The sequence below is a fragment of the Phalangium opilio genome, unplaced genomic scaffold (assembly GCF_054372755.1).
Source record: "Phalangium opilio isolate 3A_F unplaced genomic scaffold, DU_Popi_V2 ptg000390l_1, whole genome shotgun sequence".
In the NCBI taxonomy this organism is placed as follows: domain Eukaryota; kingdom Metazoa; phylum Arthropoda; class Arachnida; order Opiliones; family Phalangiidae; genus Phalangium; species Phalangium opilio.
The window spans coordinates 9,672,699-9,690,874 of record NW_028324234.1 but is presented as its reverse complement, the minus strand read 5'-3'; the positions used below and the strand labels follow the sequence as shown (position 1 = coordinate 9,690,874).

Here is an 18,176-nt window from a genome sequence, read left to right as displayed (position 1 = left end):
CCGCAGAAGGCTACATGGACCAACCACTAGATAAGACACAACATCACATAACGCACATTACATCACAAATAGAACAAATGCACAACGAAAATATTGGTATAAAACATTCAAATCCTTGAAATCCTAGTGCTTACATGCCCTTCTCCTGGTTGCCCCTTTAGATGAGGATATTCTAAAACCACGTTTTTAGCCATGTGCATGTGATTTGGATAGCTATTCAAGTAAATTGGTAGTTTTAGAGATTTAAAATTATGTATTTCATGAAATCTCTGCAAACGTTAGCGCCTAGCAATATTAAAGCCGTTTCTCATATTTGGAAAGATATCTTATAGTATATTTTCATACAAAAATTAGGTTTTAGAAAATAAGAGGGGTGTTTTTTGAGCGATTTCAAGTTATGACTAGTGTGTTCATGGATGACTCCTTAAATTTAATCAGCATTGTCTTTTAAGATCTTACCTTTAGAAGCGCACTATATTCATATTTTAACTCGATACGATGTAACTTACAAACGAAATCTTTTTATGCAGTCACTGAATAAAAGACTTCTTAGTTCTTTATTCATGGTAGCTTTTTCCTTTGATGAGAGAGATTTATAGGAGTCTGGATTTTGGAAAATTTGTGGCAAATCAGGCAGGGTGTGTTGCAAAGCAAAATTCGTTGCAGACAACTCTCCAAAACTTTGGGGGAGATTTTCCGCCACCCTATGTTAATAATTTACCAGTTAGACATCGGAGTTGTAAAATATGGTATGTTTAAACATGTCGGTATTAGAGAGCGTGTTCTATTCTAATAGCTTCATTGTTTTCCTACAAGTAGCTACAGAGTTTTTTATATCATCCACAGACGTTTTTACTACGAGGCATTGAATAATATTTAGCTTTGACACCTCAGATCGTATTATTGACAGAAAATTATTTAAAATAGATGTAAGTTAAATAGTACTACCCTATATAGTCTGTTGGCTTCTAGTAGCTATGTTTGACTTATTCTGAAGCAAGTTATAATTATAACGGATGTTTCTGATAAGTCTGCCATAAATTTCAATGAACTGGGATCTAAGCTACGGAAATATGGTCTCCAAAATCATTGGCCACTTAAACAAGGAACTGTCACGCATGTGTCAAGAGTAAAACTGCCCATTTTGTTTACAAATAATAGACCAAGTTAATAAACTTCAATCTAAGAACGTTATTGGACATTTATCTATCCCAAACACCCTGTATAATCAGACCAGAAGTGACATGAGAATATAAGTGAAGGGCTCTAGCATTGATAGTAGATCCTGGCACTAGTGAACAAATTTGAGGATAAATCTTGGACACATGGAAATCAGTCAATGGGGAAAAGAACAGGAATTGAAGTCTACGCTTCACCTGTTTACCCTATATTCTGATAGCTACATTCACAACTGGTTTTGAGTGTAAACACTATCGTCTCGTCTCACCTCAACAATATTCTTAGTTTGCCAACATGAGTGTTAACGTTAAATAACACTAAAGCTATAGTGTAGCTAGTCGCATTGATAGTCAATGCGCACCATGAAGAGAATAAAAACTCTGTCGCTACTTCCCGTTTACCACTAGCGCTTTTACTAATCTAATTGCCACCATAATCTTTTCTTCTATTATAAAATCTGAACCTGATTATTTAAGAGTGTATTTAACTTTCGGCTCACTCTGAACCGTTGATGTCTCTTCATTTCAGACACGAAAATCAAAACCCAAAGTTAACTTCACCTCAGGCCTCAATTATTTCCCCTTCGTTTCACTAAGCCTATTGCAGATAATACTTCATAAACCCGCCGGAGTCTAGGTCTTAGCTTTCTTTATGAAATCCCTAAAGCATGCATTATTCTATATACTGATGTAGTATAGCTTAAGTAATATATAAACAGCCATTTCAAATAACGATATTAAAAAAATCTTTGCAATATCAAAATGAATCGGAGCTTTCAAGCTACAAAACAACTAAAGGCATCGTAATTACAAAAAATATTTCCACATATTCACTTTATATTGTGGAAAAAGGGAATATTAAGGTTCTGTATGATTTCCTTACACATCAAAACAAGGCAAACTGTTAACGCAGCGCACTAGTGTAACAATGGAGGGATACACACAGACAATAACATAGACTGCTTTTTAACTCATTCTGTATTAACTTTGAGTTGAGAAACAAGATTATCTTAAATATTAAAATAAATATAATTCATATTAATTATTTTCTTCGTTAGTTGTTTGCCTTATTGAGCGTTACATCGTTTTGATAAAGAATAATTAAACATTCTTGAGAGACCTGACTAATATTGGCGTTTGAAATGAAGCATACGCTGGCTGCTTCGCCTTACTCAAATAGTTAGTATATAAAGGTTTTGAATCGCAGTTATAGGTAAGAACAGCGCAATTGCGTGAACCTTTGGTGGAAGCCCCGCCATTGGGAGGCTAGACGTTTCTCGTAACCCTAGCCGATCGCCGCGTATATCTTAACCTTAACGATGATGATGGAGTAGAAGCCAGGTGTACAGACTGGTGTCCATGTGGGATGGACAGAAACAAAGATAAGAAGATGGTGGTGTTAGAAGCCAGGTGTACAGACTGGTGTCCATGTGGGATGGACAAAGAGCAGATGATGGTGGTGATTAGAAGCCAGTGTGTACAGACTGGTGTCCATGTGGGATGGGCAAAGAGAAGCAGATGATTGTGATTAGAAGCCAGTATGTACAGACAGGTGTCCATGTGGGATGGACAAAGACCAGAGGCTGGTGGTGTTAGATAGCAATGGAGAAATAGCCTGTAAGTGTAATACAATTTTTGAAATTTCCGGAAATTGAGAACACGCTTGCTCCGATTTGAAAACTGCGAACAACAGACAGACAGATAGACAGACACACAGACAGACACGTCGAAATTAGAGCCTCTCCTGAAATACGTCACTCGGAGAGGTAAAAATTACTTATCTCTGATTTTACAACAACAATTCCATTTTCCTAAAACATTTTATCATGAAATTTATTTTTAAGGGATATCGTGTAAATTTAATCTAATTGACACATTGTTTTCTAATTTCTGAGGATTTTCGTCTCAAAAGCTTTTAAACACAAGAAGTTTTCATACTGTTTTTAACTAAACACGAACATTTCTATTTCGTACCTCGAGGTTAATGAATATAAAAATTTGATCTTATGGATTACATGGCTATTCAACTGTACTTAACCCAGCTCTAATAGAAAAGAATAAAAATTCTTTGGCTATTAAAGTTTAATTTCTAAAAATCTTTAAACCCCCTCCCCTAAAAATTTTTTCCAAAGCCGATATTTTAATTCATGTGCTCTTTACTCTCTTTGTTTCACCATTAGGATGAAATAACAAAGCTATCCTGCGTTGTTTTATGCAACTCAATTAAAACTTCTACAATCTTCCCTACACCATCCAATAATTGTGACTGTGCATAAAGAGGAAACAAACTCCTTTATCAAATATATTAAAGGTGATAAAAGTCCTCTCTTTTGTAGTCGAATAGACCGTTTATAATATGTATTTTTTGAAGTGAGTATTATTTGAAAAATAAAACACGTTCTTCCTTGAAAAAATATTCATCATAAAATGTTTTAGGAAAATGGAATTGTTGTTGAAAAATCTGAGATAAGTAATTTTTTATTTCAATTAATTTATATATTAGATAAATCCATTACCAGTAAAATCAGGTGATTGAATTAATTTCTAAAGAGTAGTAAAATACGGATTGTCTTTAAAATTATATAGAAAAAATATCCGCGCTTCAGTCAACTGGAAAAACTCTTATCGTTTTGTTTTTTAGACTTGGGCAAACCAAGTCTTTTTTATAATTAATTGGGGTTTTGTCTGCAGACATTTTTTGTGTATGTTAATTGTAATTAGTACGATTAAAATAAATTTGTCAATAATAATTTTCAACTTTATATTATGGTCTTCCTTTATAAGCTTACTAAAACCTAAACAATCAATCAATCAAATATTGACAGGTTGAGAAAAATCTTCAAAAAAGAGGAGAGAGAACGTAAAAACCCGGCCCAACGCCTTAACAGTGGCCGCCATCTTGGATCGGTATACTGGCGTACTACTCTCGGATTGCATGGAAACTGGTGGAATGAATAATTGGTAACACTTATTATTAAAATATACGAAGATGATTAAAGCTTTTTCATGCATCCGTTTATTGACAATTTACAAAGTGAATAATTCCACAAATAAAAAGTAGCTTTCAAGCCCGGTAATCGAAGGCATTAAGTTTATACACACAAACACCCACGAAATTTTGCTATTATTAACATGGTAAAGTAAATTTACCGAACATAGAGTAGAACAGTTCTTTCTACATAAAATTTTCGGAAATTTGGTCGATTGAACACATTTGTAGGTTAAAATCTTACTAACGCCATTGAATCTAAAAAAATGTCATCTAAAATTGCTGTTTTATTTAAACGAAAAAACTACTGAATAGCTTTTGATTATTTGTAGTTAATCGTACTTTTCCAAAAAATCGATCAGAAAACCCAGAGCCCTAACAACAGACACAAGCACATAAACGACCGTGACAGATCCTCTTCGTGACATACGTGACCTGTACATGTAAAAATAACGATCAATATCGGCAAAATTTAACCTAATGACAGCTTTATTAAAATGAAGCTTGGAAAGGATAATCGATCCACATCCAAGTATTTTGCGTGCACCCATGCGTCATTATACTGGGTCATACAAAAGTAATTAAATGAAAGTAAAAGGTATTAATAGAAGGCGGAGAAATAAGTTCATTTAAAACTCAAAGTAATTAAATGAAAGTATAAGGTATTAATAAAAGGCGGAGAAATAAGTTCATTTAAAACTAAGACAATAAGAATACTTTGAACAATATATACAGCGAGGAATTCGTTGCTCTGAGCTTGCTTCAGACAATATTGTCAGCTTTAAAAGTTAAACATCTAATACTTAAGAGCCAATGTTGCCCGATGTTGAAAGTAACCGGAAAGTTCAACTGGGAAGATTTTCTTGCCTATAGAGACACTAAACAATAAATATTTTTAAGCCCACCTCTATGAAATTTCTTCAAGATAGTGGTTTTTAATTATCTATCCTGCAAATTCAATAAAACTTTGCTTTTTATGGTATAATCGTGAATCCAAAATGTTACGGGTCCGGAATACGACCTTCTTATGAGCCTTAATCTCTTGGGTTTCGACGATCCAATCTTGAGTGATTCTATTTAACCACTTTATCCCAGTTTCCATGATATCAACCGTGCAGATTGGTCAAATAAGAAGTTTTTATGAAGTATTCCTTTTGTCAGAATGGAAATATCAGTTCGTTATGTTTTTACGTGAAAAGCGAGAAACCTTTGAAATCAATTCTTTAACCAAAAGACATTATTTTTTGATAGTATACATACATTATAGTTATGACAACTTATTATAAAGTAATTGCGATAATTACCAAGTTTGAAAAATTTTCGTTAAAATCTGGCAAGAGACTGGACAGCGGCGAAGGTTTTCACCCTCTATAATTTCAAGTCGTGGCCTTATAAATGTATTTTTAAAGGAATGGATCCCCATATTTTTATGCTATAATTCCTTCTGTTAAACTCAAAACCAAGTTTTCAAGTTTAAATTAAAACCTTTTTTAAAGTTTTTATATTAAATCGGTAGAACTTTTTCCATCGAGGGCCTTTTTTTCCTAAACATTATTAGCCAAGGCCTCATAGGCTAGCGTTCTCATATCGGGTATGAAACCTCATTACCCACTAGATTTAACAATTCACGTTCCTTTAGAATGCATTTTCAGAGAATTAATTTTTATTTTATTCAATTAAATTCTATAAATTATCATTGATTTATAAGAATATATCTTGGCAGTGAAGTTTAGAGGCAGATGAAGGTGGTGATGTCGATATGAAATATATTTTTTAAAAAATGAAAAATATTATTAAGAATTTAATTTCAGCCTTAACATTAACTTTACGAAAGTACTGTTGACCTTTTCTGGTAAAAATAAATTTATGGGTATACTATTCCTTTAATCAACTTCACCTTCATGTCTCTTATATTCTTATAGCTGAATAATATTTTTTTTTGGCACGGCATGAATTTTGCAAAATAACCTTGGGGCAAACGTTAGAAAAATGATCAAAGACCTCATAGTTTTCAAAACATTTACTCTTGGCAACCAACTCAATCGGTCCGACATTTCGGTAAGATTTTTCCATTTCGCGACTTAATCAAAAATCCGTAGTTATATAAATGTCTCGTGGTTTTCTCATCGACTTCGAATTTTATCATAGATCTCGAAATATATTTATATATTTACAGAATATTTTTTTTAATTCTGGATTTGTCTCCAATTCTCGACCTTGTAATTACTTCAAAGATTTCGAAATTTTTTGTTTGAAACATCACTCAATTTGACGAGAAAAGTGTTGGATTTCGTGTAAATAAAGGACTACTCACAAAAGTTTTTGAAGAACTAAGATGTATTCTTCTGGTAAGTGTGAAACCAAAAATTCGTGTTGGCTTAAAATTTTAAAGATCAACACGATTTTGAATCATATACGCGTATCCCATAGTAGCGGTCCTCATAAAAGCGTTTAATAGTGGTTTCCCGAAAAAGCAGTTTACCCGTTACGGCAGTTCCCTATACAGGGGTTCTCGTAAACGCGGTGTACTGTTACAGCAATTACCCAAGGAGCAGTACAGTCCCGGAAAACATTTCCTGGACATTTTTATTTGGCTGACACTGTTTCTATTTGAGCTAGAGTAACAAAATAGGACTTCCTATACAGGTTGACTTAACAAAGTTTCCGCACAGTTTCATGTTCCGCACCTTAAAAACCTATATCACCTTTCCGCGCAATTTGCAAAAAACATTTTTATTTTCTTGTTGATAATAAAATTTTCGATGGTGTTAAAAGAAACATATATTTATAACGCAGCTTCTACAATCGGAATTAAAAAATTAATATTTTACTTTTATTTTTTTAACATAAAGACAATTGTTTTAATGCTTAAGTCTATCGATGCATTTTTCAATGCAATGGTCAAATCACAAGTTAAATAGCAAGCTTCTAGCCTAACCCTAACGGAACCAAAACTAAACCAAACCAAACCCTTAATCTTTGCGGAAATGGGTTATGGTAAAAAAATTGTAAACTAAAATTTTGAAGTAAAAACTGTGCACAAATGGGCCGAAAAAATTGTGCAGAATTGGACTATGATTCTCGAAAATTTAGTGGAAATGGTCGTCCTCGGACACGGTGACGCTGATAGGGCGTTAGCCCTAACGGAAATAGTAAAGACCGCCAATATGTCGTCCCGAAGTAATACCTCAAATAGGTCGACAAAGCTATCATGTCACGTATAATCCAAAACGCTCTTGAAACTGTCAATCGGTTCAGAAAATCAAAATGTATGACACAAAATATGACATTCAAAACATTGGGAAATAAGCCTAACTATTATCTCTGTTTATCCATATCAACTTAGCTCCGTAGTAAAACATAACGATCAGAAAAACAAGATGTTCAAACCATAGCATACTTTGAATCTGAAATTCATATCCATCATTCAAAACCGTGGCTCGTTCAACTTGTAATCAAATCTCAAGCAAAACGCCATCTTCCCTAAAATTACCGTCATGTTATCCCCAAATATCCACCCACTGATGTTATAATTGAAAGAAGCCAATTACAATAAATTTATTCTCTGAATGCTAGCCATAAACAAATCCAAATCTCTATCTAAATATTTAGACGTTTAAATTATTATCGTGCCAAATCGGCCTTTCACAATCTTCGTTCAACTGGCAATCAACATACACAACACCCCAAATCTGAATATAATTCGAAAGTTCTCAATTCTCATATTTCAGCGTGAAACTAAAGTTTCTCAGGTGTTCGTAATGTTTACTACGGAGCTAATTTAATATAGATAAAATAAAATAATCGTTCGGCTTATTTGCCAATGTTTTAAACTTCATAGTTTTTTCATAACTTTTGATTTTCTGAAAGGATTTACAATTTGAAAATGGTTGCGTGTAATGAGAGCATTGTCGACCTATTTGAGGCTATATTTTGTGACGTGATTACCGGGGGTATTTTCTATTTCCGTTATGGTAAACGAAATCGTGTCCTTTTTAGCCACATCGTATGATGTACATCTACGATGAGGCTCTTAGTTTGACCTGCCCTGTTGTTGTAGTAGTAAAAGTAGGGGTGTCACAGTCCTGCCTTTGGCAGTATCAAATTTTTCGTTCGTCATTTTTGAACGTCGAGAGAAAATATTTTCTTTTTAGTTAACGTTACAGTTCACAGGTGGAGTTTCAAACTTAATACAGGGAAGAAATTATTTTTTTAACTTTTCTTCCTCCACGGAGAATCGAACCGCGGACTTTTCACTTGCCAGGCCAGTACTATACAGCCTCGCCTAACATCGCTTGTTAAGAAACGGTCTCGAATAAAGCGCTATACTCGGAGAGAGAGGTTTGTCGCACGCACGGTCCCCTTCTCTCTCTCTATCTCTTCAATTAGGAGTCATGATCTTATCCGAGGCCAGGAGATATAACTTCGCGGTTGGAGAGGCAAAAGCATATTAAATTTTTACCGACCGGGCAGAAGTTTTTATCACTGTTTAGGGTAGGGCATCGAGGGACTATTCACTCTGATTTTATGCACGGTAAATCATTTAAGCATCGTAAAAGATAGCGCTATTCACTCTAGTGCTTCCAACGGCCACCCGATCCGATATTTCAGATCAAATAAATCAGTTATCTGAAGATCATTTTCGTAACAGATCGGGTGAATCTGAAACAAGTCGACAGCAGTTTATCTGATCTGACTTTTTATCAGATATACGCTTATAAATTAAATATCTGAACAAGTCTAATAAACAAAATCTGATAAAAACCGATATGATTCAGTTATCGGACTTGAGATGTGCCCAGAAAAATAGAACAAATGAATAATGACAAATTTTATTTTATTATTTCTATTTCCACCAGTTTTTTAAACATGTTAGAGCTGTTATAGTCTCGGGATGTAACGAGCCTCTTTTAGGTGTAACTATGTCTGCACCAGTTGAAAACGCACGCTCAACTGGTACTGAAGTTCCGGGAATGGCCAAGTAGTCACAAGCCATTCTGGCTACCTTCTTGTAGTCCTCTTCGTGTTTCTAGAATAAACACAATCAAAAAACGTAATCGGAATAATGAACTAAATACTGTAGGGCAAAATGTCTTTACTTTCCACCATTCCAAAACGCTTGTAAAAGGCGGTGCCAGGTCAGCGCTTAAATACTTGTTCATTTCGGATCCCTTAGCTTGTTTCTTTGAGCGCTTCGGGTAAAAGGCTAAGAGGTCATCATCTGCGACAATATCTTCTGACGTTCTAGCTGCGTTGCTCTCGTTACCGTCATCAGGTCCCGATTCTTCGTAGAACGAAGAAAACACGTTGATAACGGTGGTTTTTATTTGTTTACAAACGTCTTTGCTATATCGTTCTTTAAAGACATCTAGCTTAAGCGATGGATTCAGTACTAAATGGACATTATTATGATTTTCATTAACATAAAGAGAGGGATGTTACATACCCATGCTAATCCAATAAACCTCGGTTTCCATGAGGGCGTGGTACTTTTCTAATTTATTTAGAGCCGCGGCGCAGATTTGCTTCATAAGACCCTGACTTTGTCTAATGGTGACATTGAGTTTTTTCAATAAGCACCCATAGATGGGCATTACTAGTGCAAGTGTGGGATAACGCGTACCCGATACGTGATTGGTGGCCGTATGAAAATCCTAATTGAATATAACTTATAGGGACACTTCACGGAAAAATTCCTAATAATACGTGTACCTTCAAAATGTTTAGCAGTTCTTCTATACGATTCCAGTCAGAGTCCAAAACTACGAAGTTCTGAAATTAATTTTCCGAGTTCATGAGGGCCTGTAAAGACTTAAAACCATAGTTTAGTTGAGACACATAACTATTCCTGGCGTAAACTACATGTAATGAAATCAATACTAGCGGTATCATATAGACAAGTTATAAAGTTTTTCTAATCTAAAATATTTACCTGTCGTAGTTGATAAGCGCTGTTGAGCATATGATATGTGGAATTCCACCGCGTTTTAACGTCCAAAGTAAGATTAAGATCTGGTAAACTGTGTATCTTGTTGAACTCCGCCAGTTTTTCCCTTCTTCCTGTTGACATGCGAATTTTCGATACCACAGTTCTTATCTGCCGTAACATAACTATAAATAACTAAGATAAGTTTATGCTTTTCACCTCTCTGAGGTACCTTGGCTACACATTGTCCTATGCTGCAATCACTTTCGATGTTGTCATACTCATGGATCTGCTCTGATTCATCGTCATACTTGGAATTAACCTTGAGATCTTTCAGCATATCTTGCACGGCTATGTTTAGAATATGAGCGAAACAACGCACGCGGTTCTTGCCAGTAAACCTAAACGACCTGTCTTTAGATCTCATCTCGAACTCAGAGGTGAAGGTATCATTGTTAGCCGCATTACCATATTAGTTTTGAAATGATTAAATTATAATTTTAAACATATATACTAGTGAATTCCTCGTAGTCGTAGGTAATTAGTTTATTTCCTTAGTGAAATTAAAATTAATGCTGAATATTATATACACAAAGTAAATAATAAATTAACTTCTAAAATTTAAATGTAAAGTGTGTGCATTATTTCCCAATTAATAAAAGATATCCACCTATTTTCATTCAAATTAATTACTAATTGTGGATAATGGATAGAAAATGTCGAGCTCTAATTGCGATATAGCTAAAATCAATCCCACTGGCTATTTATAATACAATATAACCTTTGCCCTATGTTTACTGTTTTGAATTTTATTTGTAAAATTTAAAACATAAAATAGTATTAAAATTTTTTTAATTAAATAATTATTAATAAATTTCAATAAAATAAATTCTGGTTAAATACATAACACTACTTTTTATTAATTTTCTGAAATTATCAGAGCTAATTATCAAAGACACATATTTAATTGCTCTCATTTCGACACAACTGTAACCGTATAGATTTATTCATTTAATAACATTTCTCATTTCTAATTATTTAAATTCAAAGGGCTGTATTAACTTTTAAAGGTGAAAACCCAGCTAACTTAGAAGTAAAAAAATACCAGGCTGCCAGGCTGTCTCTTACACAACAGAGTTGGCCATTCTCGCTTATGAGAAATGAATCCTTGTCATATGCATCTCTGGACTTTAGGAGCTCCAGGACTCCCAACTGAATCAGGGTGGGAAATAGGGATTTTTTTAAAACTAGACATTGGGCCAGCGACCCCCTGCCCAGGAATAAATTAACTGGTCCATGATCATTGACCAGGGCGCGGCGTCTGCTAAACTAAAGAAGTGGGTAATTAAAATAGTTGAGATAATGTCTGGACCCTGGTTACCCTAGAATTTCCTTAGTGGTCCTGTGGACCACTGCTCACCCTCCGATTTAATTTTTAAACTGGTCATTTTCCCTGTGCCACCGCCTTATTTGCAACGCTGAAGTGAAGATTTCTTTTGACCGGACCATAGCCTACTCGATCACGCGCAACACGTCGCAAGCTGCTTGCACGTCGTCTGCTAAGCTAAGGAAGTGGATAATTAAAATATTAGAATTTTAATGTGTGGACTCTGGTTACCCTTGAATTTTTTAGTAGTCTCGTGGACCACTGACCCCCCTCCGATTTAATTTTTGAACTGTACCAGGCAATTTTTAAACTCGTCATTTGCCCTGTGTTACCGCCTTATTTCCCACGCTGGCGCGAGTTGCTTTGCGTTGTCGAGTGCGTGATGGAGCGGGCTATGCCTGGAGTCCCGACCCCCGTTACTTACTACCAAAATACCCACTAGCATAGCGCACTCGATCACGCTCTCTTTTCCCCGGCTACATATTTTGAAGAGGGCACTTTTTAGGCGTATTTATTAACAATCTTGGACAGGCTTGGAAATAAGGTTTATTTCTGAACTAGTCCTCCGGACCAGTGACCCTTGATGTCTTAAATATGAAACTGGTCCCGGGACCAGTGACCGTTCCCCTATTTATTTTTCTACTGGTCCCAGGACTTGTGGTTGTTCTCTCTTCTAAAAGAATCTCTCTCGGCTTAGGGTTGTATACGCAACTGGACTCCTGGAGTCGAAATTTATGTTAAAATGAAAATAATTAAAGAGGTCCCCATATCAATTTTTAATAAAAGTAGGAATTAATAAACTAGTCATTGGGACCAGTGACCCTCACGTTTTGAATAAAACAAGTGGTCCGAGCTATTAATAAACTGGTTTTTGACCTGTAAACCTGTCTTATTTCCTAGCCTGATCTTGGATCACCTTTGTGGACTTTTAGGGTAGCCCTTATAAACTGAGTCGGCATTGCCCTGACTATATTGTGTTTAAGGTTTATTAGCTTAATATCAAACAGACGTTAGTTAATGCTACAAAAAAGTTCGAAATTGATAATCTCGGATCGTCTTTGAGAAGTTTTAAGGATATCCGAATTTCATATTGGGCTTATGAAAAGTTTGAGCTAAAGGTTAAACAGACATAAATCAGCGTTTTAAAAAATTGTGTAAAACTGTCAATTTGGTCCTATTTGTGGAATTTTTAGGGGAGCGCCTCGCGTTTCAATAAAGGGTTGTAAAAAATTGTATTATGTTAATTACAATAAGAATACAAACTTTCAATGAGTTACGTTTTTATTTTTTGGAGTATCATTATAAATAAATGACTGATTGAGCTAAAGTTACGGTCCCCTTTTTATATGTTTCTGCTTAGTGTAGATTTTGAAAATGTAAAACAGTTTCTTAACAATCTTAATTAAAATGAAGACTGAAGGAGCAGATATTAATCAAAAATGTCTTGATTAGAATCAAGTCCTAAAAAGTATCGATAAGACTGAGGTTATCACTTGTCTGAAGGATTAGATATTAATTTTTCTTTTTAATTGAAACTTAAAGGCATGCTTAAGAAAAACCAACGTTCCATTACCGTTTTCCGTTGAAATAACTTATTTTACAGGTAATCAATTTCAAAAATTTACTTATCTCGGGTTTTCGGGCACAATTCCATTCCCCCAAAACATTTTATCATTACATTAATTACTTTTGAGAGATAACGTGTCAAAATAAGCTTTAAAACAATAAAAAACTGAATGAGCGGTCTGTTTAGCCATGACCAAAACCTTCAAATCAGTGTTGCTAATGTTAGAAAGTGGATGTTCCCACTTCCATTTTAAAAATTTGCCGCATTTCCCACACCCCCTTTTTTACAGTCATATTTATCTGGACGATTTTATCATACTAAGTTTAATATGGAATATCACTCCGCATGGCTTTGACAATATGTACAAATGCTATAAAGCTTTAAAATTCTCAAAATATGCTTTCTTTTTTTTCAGTGCCAAACTTAAAATCACCGAATTTATTTCAAAATGTCGCTTGAAATTATTAAACCGGATAAAATTTTCGAAAATGCACTAATTTTAACTGTGCAGTTAAAATTAGTGCATTTTTGAAAATTTTGCACTATTAACCCTTGAACAGGAAAATTCCGACATTTGATTGATTTCGGAAAAATATTACTTTTTCCCCACAGAGCCTAAAACCAAACCTAAATCTCCCACGATGTGGCAACACTGCTTTAAAAACTTACAACAAGCACACTTTCGAGACATGTTCTGAACAAATTAGTGCTTAACCCTCTAATAGTACGACCACGGAGAATTGATGTAAACTGTAGTTGAAATATATTCATGTGCGACCTGCGGCACTGAATGGTCTCTAACCATTGTTTGAAACTAGAGAGAAAAATAGTGAGCAGCATTAATCATATCCTGAGCTATGAGAATGAACAGTATGACTGTTGACTGAAGTACACTAGACATTTGAACCGGTTTTTGTGATTTAGTTATTAAAATTTGTGATTATCGATTGGTCAATATTGAAAATCAACCAATGGTGGAACTAATTTTTTTTAAACTCAATGAAACTGAAATATCAATGAATAATCTACTGAAAGAGGTATCAACCTATTATTTTTTTTCAAAAGAAGGTAAATAAGGATTAGATGGCCGCTTGCTGCTTCAAACAAGATTTTTAACCATGAATAGAATATTTTGTTAATTTTAGTCAAATTTAGATATTCGGTAATCGAGTTGATATGAATAAAGCCCTTTTTGCTCATGTCTATTTTAAACTTTAATCGCAGATTTCGCTTACCATTTCACAAGCATAATAAACACTACTGAAGGGCGCAAATCTATCCGTGATCGGTAATGGTGACCAATATAGCAATTTGGCCAATTAATCAGTTTGAACTTCATTTGCACATTTCTATTCGTTAATTTGAAATGTTGCGAGAAATTTGAATGGAATTTAAGTAGATATCTCTTTCAGAAGATAATTTTTGATGTTGATATTTAAGATTCATTGACTTAAAAAAATTGGTATTGGTATTGGTATTGGTAAGCTTAGATATCAACATCGGTGAATATACGATATGGGCTTATGATGTTAGTCTGTTTATAAGATTAAGTCGTTACTTTAAGTGTCACTAGACAGTATCTACCTCCAAAATCGAGAGTTAGTAACTTTATAACCATCTCCTAGTCAGAGGATATCCGAGGGTCAATTTCTTATATCAATGACTGACGAAGGCTCACTATAGCTTAGTCAACTTTTGGCAAGGCCTAATACCGTTTTTGCATGACTGTCGTAAACCTCGACGTGCACCACGATTAGAAGCATTAAAATGCAAAAACAACACACTGACCGCATACATTTTTGGTAAATAACAGAGTCACTCACTACAGCTGTTTTCGGGGGAAACGGGGCTGAACGAGCGACCGAGAGGGCGTAAAAGAAAAAGCCTCCGGCGGCCGGTCTCTTAAAGGGGAGAGTTTCGAGGGAACGAAATTCAAATGCAAGGCGCGTCCCTTCAACAAAAAACATTGAATTCGTTAATACGGACGTTTTAGCCAATTATAATATTGAAATTTTATACGATTAATTAATATTTAAGAAAACTAAGCACTACTTTCAAAGTCTAAACTTTAAAAATACGACGAAACGAGAAGGCGAAGTAACAACAAGAGGTAAACATTTTTATAAATGGCAAAAATTAACGGTAAGCCAAGGCTTAGCGCAATTTCACCGCCTTAAAGAAAGTGCCAAGTTTAGAAATAGATTGTGGGGCAATAAAAAGGTGGAAAATTATGAAATTAGGCTTATATGAAAGCTTGAAACCTACTTTATATTATATTTAAAATCCATTTATGGGCAAATCCTCAAAAAATATGAAAATGGCAACGAAAAAGGACCCACTCTCAAATTTTTTTCCCCTTAAAAAAATGGCGGCCACAAACGGGGTAATTTGTCACGGCGGCAATATTAAAGCAGTCTTATCTCACTATCGATAGGCCATTTCAACCAAAAGGCATTAAGAAAATACAATCGGATTATTATGACGCAACTATACGTAAAAAAGGCCAATATTGGTCGCGCTGATATTTACCAATAAAACAGCGTATCCATGCTAAAATATCGCAGATTGGGGTAGTTTTTAAAATTTAAAATTAAACATACTTAAAATTAATTTTTCTCAAAAACCTTAAAAATGGTCCTAGAAAAAGGTTTAAATTTTGATATAAAACCGTTCCCAAACGTAACAAACGAATAATTCATTTCAAAAGGGTGGCGACAAAATGGCTAAATTTGAAAAAAACTCCATGTTATTTCTATGGGAAAATTTAACTTTTTCACCAAAAGGGCTGATTAATTTTATGGAAATGAAAACCACCCTTAGCAACTTTATTTTTTATACAATAAACTAATGGGTGGATCTTCTTGAAATTTTAACCACATATTGAGGGCCCGAATTGTAGTTCTGCGGAATTTTTTCAAAGCAGTTAATACGATACAAAAAAAGTTCTAACAAATCAAAAAACCATCCTTATACATTAAAGTCGGTATGAAGTCTTATCTAAGAGAGCTATCGCTCTCCTAGAATATTATAATGCTTAGTAACAAAACGTGTTTACACGATTATATGCCTAGTTGTATAACATGTTTTCAGGATTATATGTTTTGGTTTTAAACATGACTAAATGTTTATAAGATTAGCTTCCTATCATGTTTAAGGGTTTATAAGCTTAGTTTTAAAGATATTTGCTGGTTTATCTTGAAATATTTTGAATGGTGTTACGACCTGCGTCGCTTTAAATACATAGGTTGAAATAACTGCTGCGAAATAAGATACATTGTTTTCAGAAAAACCTGTGCCGCTCCTCGTGGGAAAACACAATTTCCGTTGAACTTCAACTTAGCTTAATTTAAACACTTTAGTGACATTGTGCCTAGTCCCATTCAACCGAACCAACCCCATTCGACTGAAAAACTCTCACTTCGGAGGATTTACGATGCTGTAAAATGGGACAATCTGATTGCACCGAAAAACCCTCACTTCGGGTTTTCCCGATGGAATTTAAATTAAATTAACTTAAAACAATTTACGGCCTACGTAAAATGAACACACATTTTCTAAATTTTTATTTTAGAACTAAGGATTATAAGAACGAAATAGTAATAAGTCAGCAATATATGAAATAAAAAAATCAGTTGCTAATATTGATTTATTTTTTTATGTTATATTCATTATGAAAATACTTTAAGCCAGCCTTTTTACTGTACTTGAAGTGTATAACCGCCCCAAAGAGGAAGAGACGTCCTAACCAAACCAAACCAAACCAAACCTAACCGAACAGTAACTTTTTGGAAAAGGCATATTATTTGAGAAGTCAATGAAGATAAACATCAATATTTTGGAAAAGGCTTAACAATGTTAAATGATTTTTAAAATATTACGAACCTAACCTGGTTTTGAACAAAAAGGTTTTATTGGACGAAAGTGTTTTTGTTAAATGCTTAACCCAAGTCCAATTTTCACTTTTTCTGTATACTATTACATTATATATTTAGAACACACGGTGTTGAAAACTTCCCGAGGTCGTTTTTGTTATCATCTTGTTGCATAGTCGTCAAATATTGGCGTTTCCAAGGCAGCACGAATGTATTGAAAACGCCAGGACTTTTGATGTCGCTTATTTCGACAAATAGCGTCGTTTGAATTGTAAATACCAACACCCACGGTTGGGCTAAATTCATTAGAAACTTTGGCGGGATTCTGTCTAATGGAATTCTGCGCAATGGGAATATACCTATTTAAACATATCTAGCCGACCTGTTGGAAATGTTGTTCTATTATTAAAGCCAAGAAAGCTTATTTATTATTCATGTCGAACCATCACATTAAACATATATTTTGCTCAAAATTTGAGTAAAGGAAGTCCTTTTCTCAATATAAAATTAAAGTCATTGTGGCTTACATTATTAATATAGCCACAAGGTGTTAGATTATTCACCTTGTGGTAAAATATACTTCCACTTTTTAGTTGTTTTTCTAAAATATTATAATTCTTCTTAAAATAAAGATTTTAAAAAATGTATGCTATATACCAACGTATTAAAAACATGTTACGTCAAATAACACCTGGTAAGCGTTGATGTTTAGCTTAGTGTTAAGATTATTCTGTGTTTACCTCTTAAACGTGATAAAATAAGAAGTGTTCACATTTGGAACACATTTTAAGGATCCTTAGAGAAACAGAGATGTAATTAGACATCAACATTGAAGAAATAAACATTACCTCACACCAATGTTTGTTGCAAACCTATACACTCTTTTTTCTGTGTAAGCAATGGTTATTGACTAACCGTACAACACTGGTGACTCAGGAAAGCACATTGGACGATTTCCTGATTGAACTCGGAGAGAAATTTGAAAAACTCGTAAAACATCATTATACAGCCAAACATCAATCGAAATATTTAAACAATTTGAAACAAGGATTATCTCCGCTAGAAAAAGTTGTTGTCTTAATGGACTTCTCTGAGAACTACTCTTTCGTGGTACAAGATGCTGCTCAAGGCTACCACTGGGATAACTCACAAGCAACAATACATCCGGTTTTCGTCTACTATAAGAATTTTCCAGAAAATATGATGCATCTATCCTTTGTTGTTATTAGCGAATGCCTAAAGCATGACTCGGTAATG

At 34.4% G+C, this 18,176-nt stretch overlaps 2 protein-coding genes across 3 annotated transcripts; both read right to left on the bottom strand.

The window, feature by feature from the left end:
• Nucleotides 1–8,987: 8,987 nt before the first annotated feature.
• Nucleotides 8,988–10,059, bottom strand: LOC149597109 (uncharacterized). Its single transcript, XM_089861449.1, has 4 exons — nucleotides 10,052–10,059; nucleotides 9,633–9,661; nucleotides 9,267–9,559; nucleotides 8,988–9,196 (listed from the first exon to the last, which is right to left on the bottom strand). The coding sequence occupies exons 1-4, from the start codon at nucleotides 10,057–10,059 to the stop codon at nucleotides 9,014–9,016; spliced, it is 513 nt and encodes a 170-aa protein (XP_089717575.1). The 3' UTR covers nucleotides 8,988–9,013.
• LOC149597108 (uncharacterized) lies at nucleotides 9,979–10,550 on the bottom strand. 2 transcript variants are annotated; one of them, XM_089861460.1, is made up of 2 exons: nucleotides 10,313–10,550; nucleotides 9,979–10,278 (listed from the first exon to the last, which is right to left on the bottom strand). In XM_089861460.1, exons 1-2 carry the CDS (start codon nucleotides 10,518–10,520, stop codon nucleotides 10,082–10,084), a joined length of 405 nt encoding a protein of 134 aa, XP_089717586.1. In that variant the 5' UTR covers nucleotides 10,521–10,550; the 3' UTR covers nucleotides 9,979–10,081. The 2 variants fall into 2 exon arrangements, with proteins under 2 accessions (XP_089717586.1, XP_089717587.1); XM_089861461.1 differs by having other exon boundaries at nucleotides 9,979–10,264; nucleotides 10,326–10,550.
• Between the last annotated feature and the right edge of the window lie 7,626 nt (nucleotides 10,551–18,176).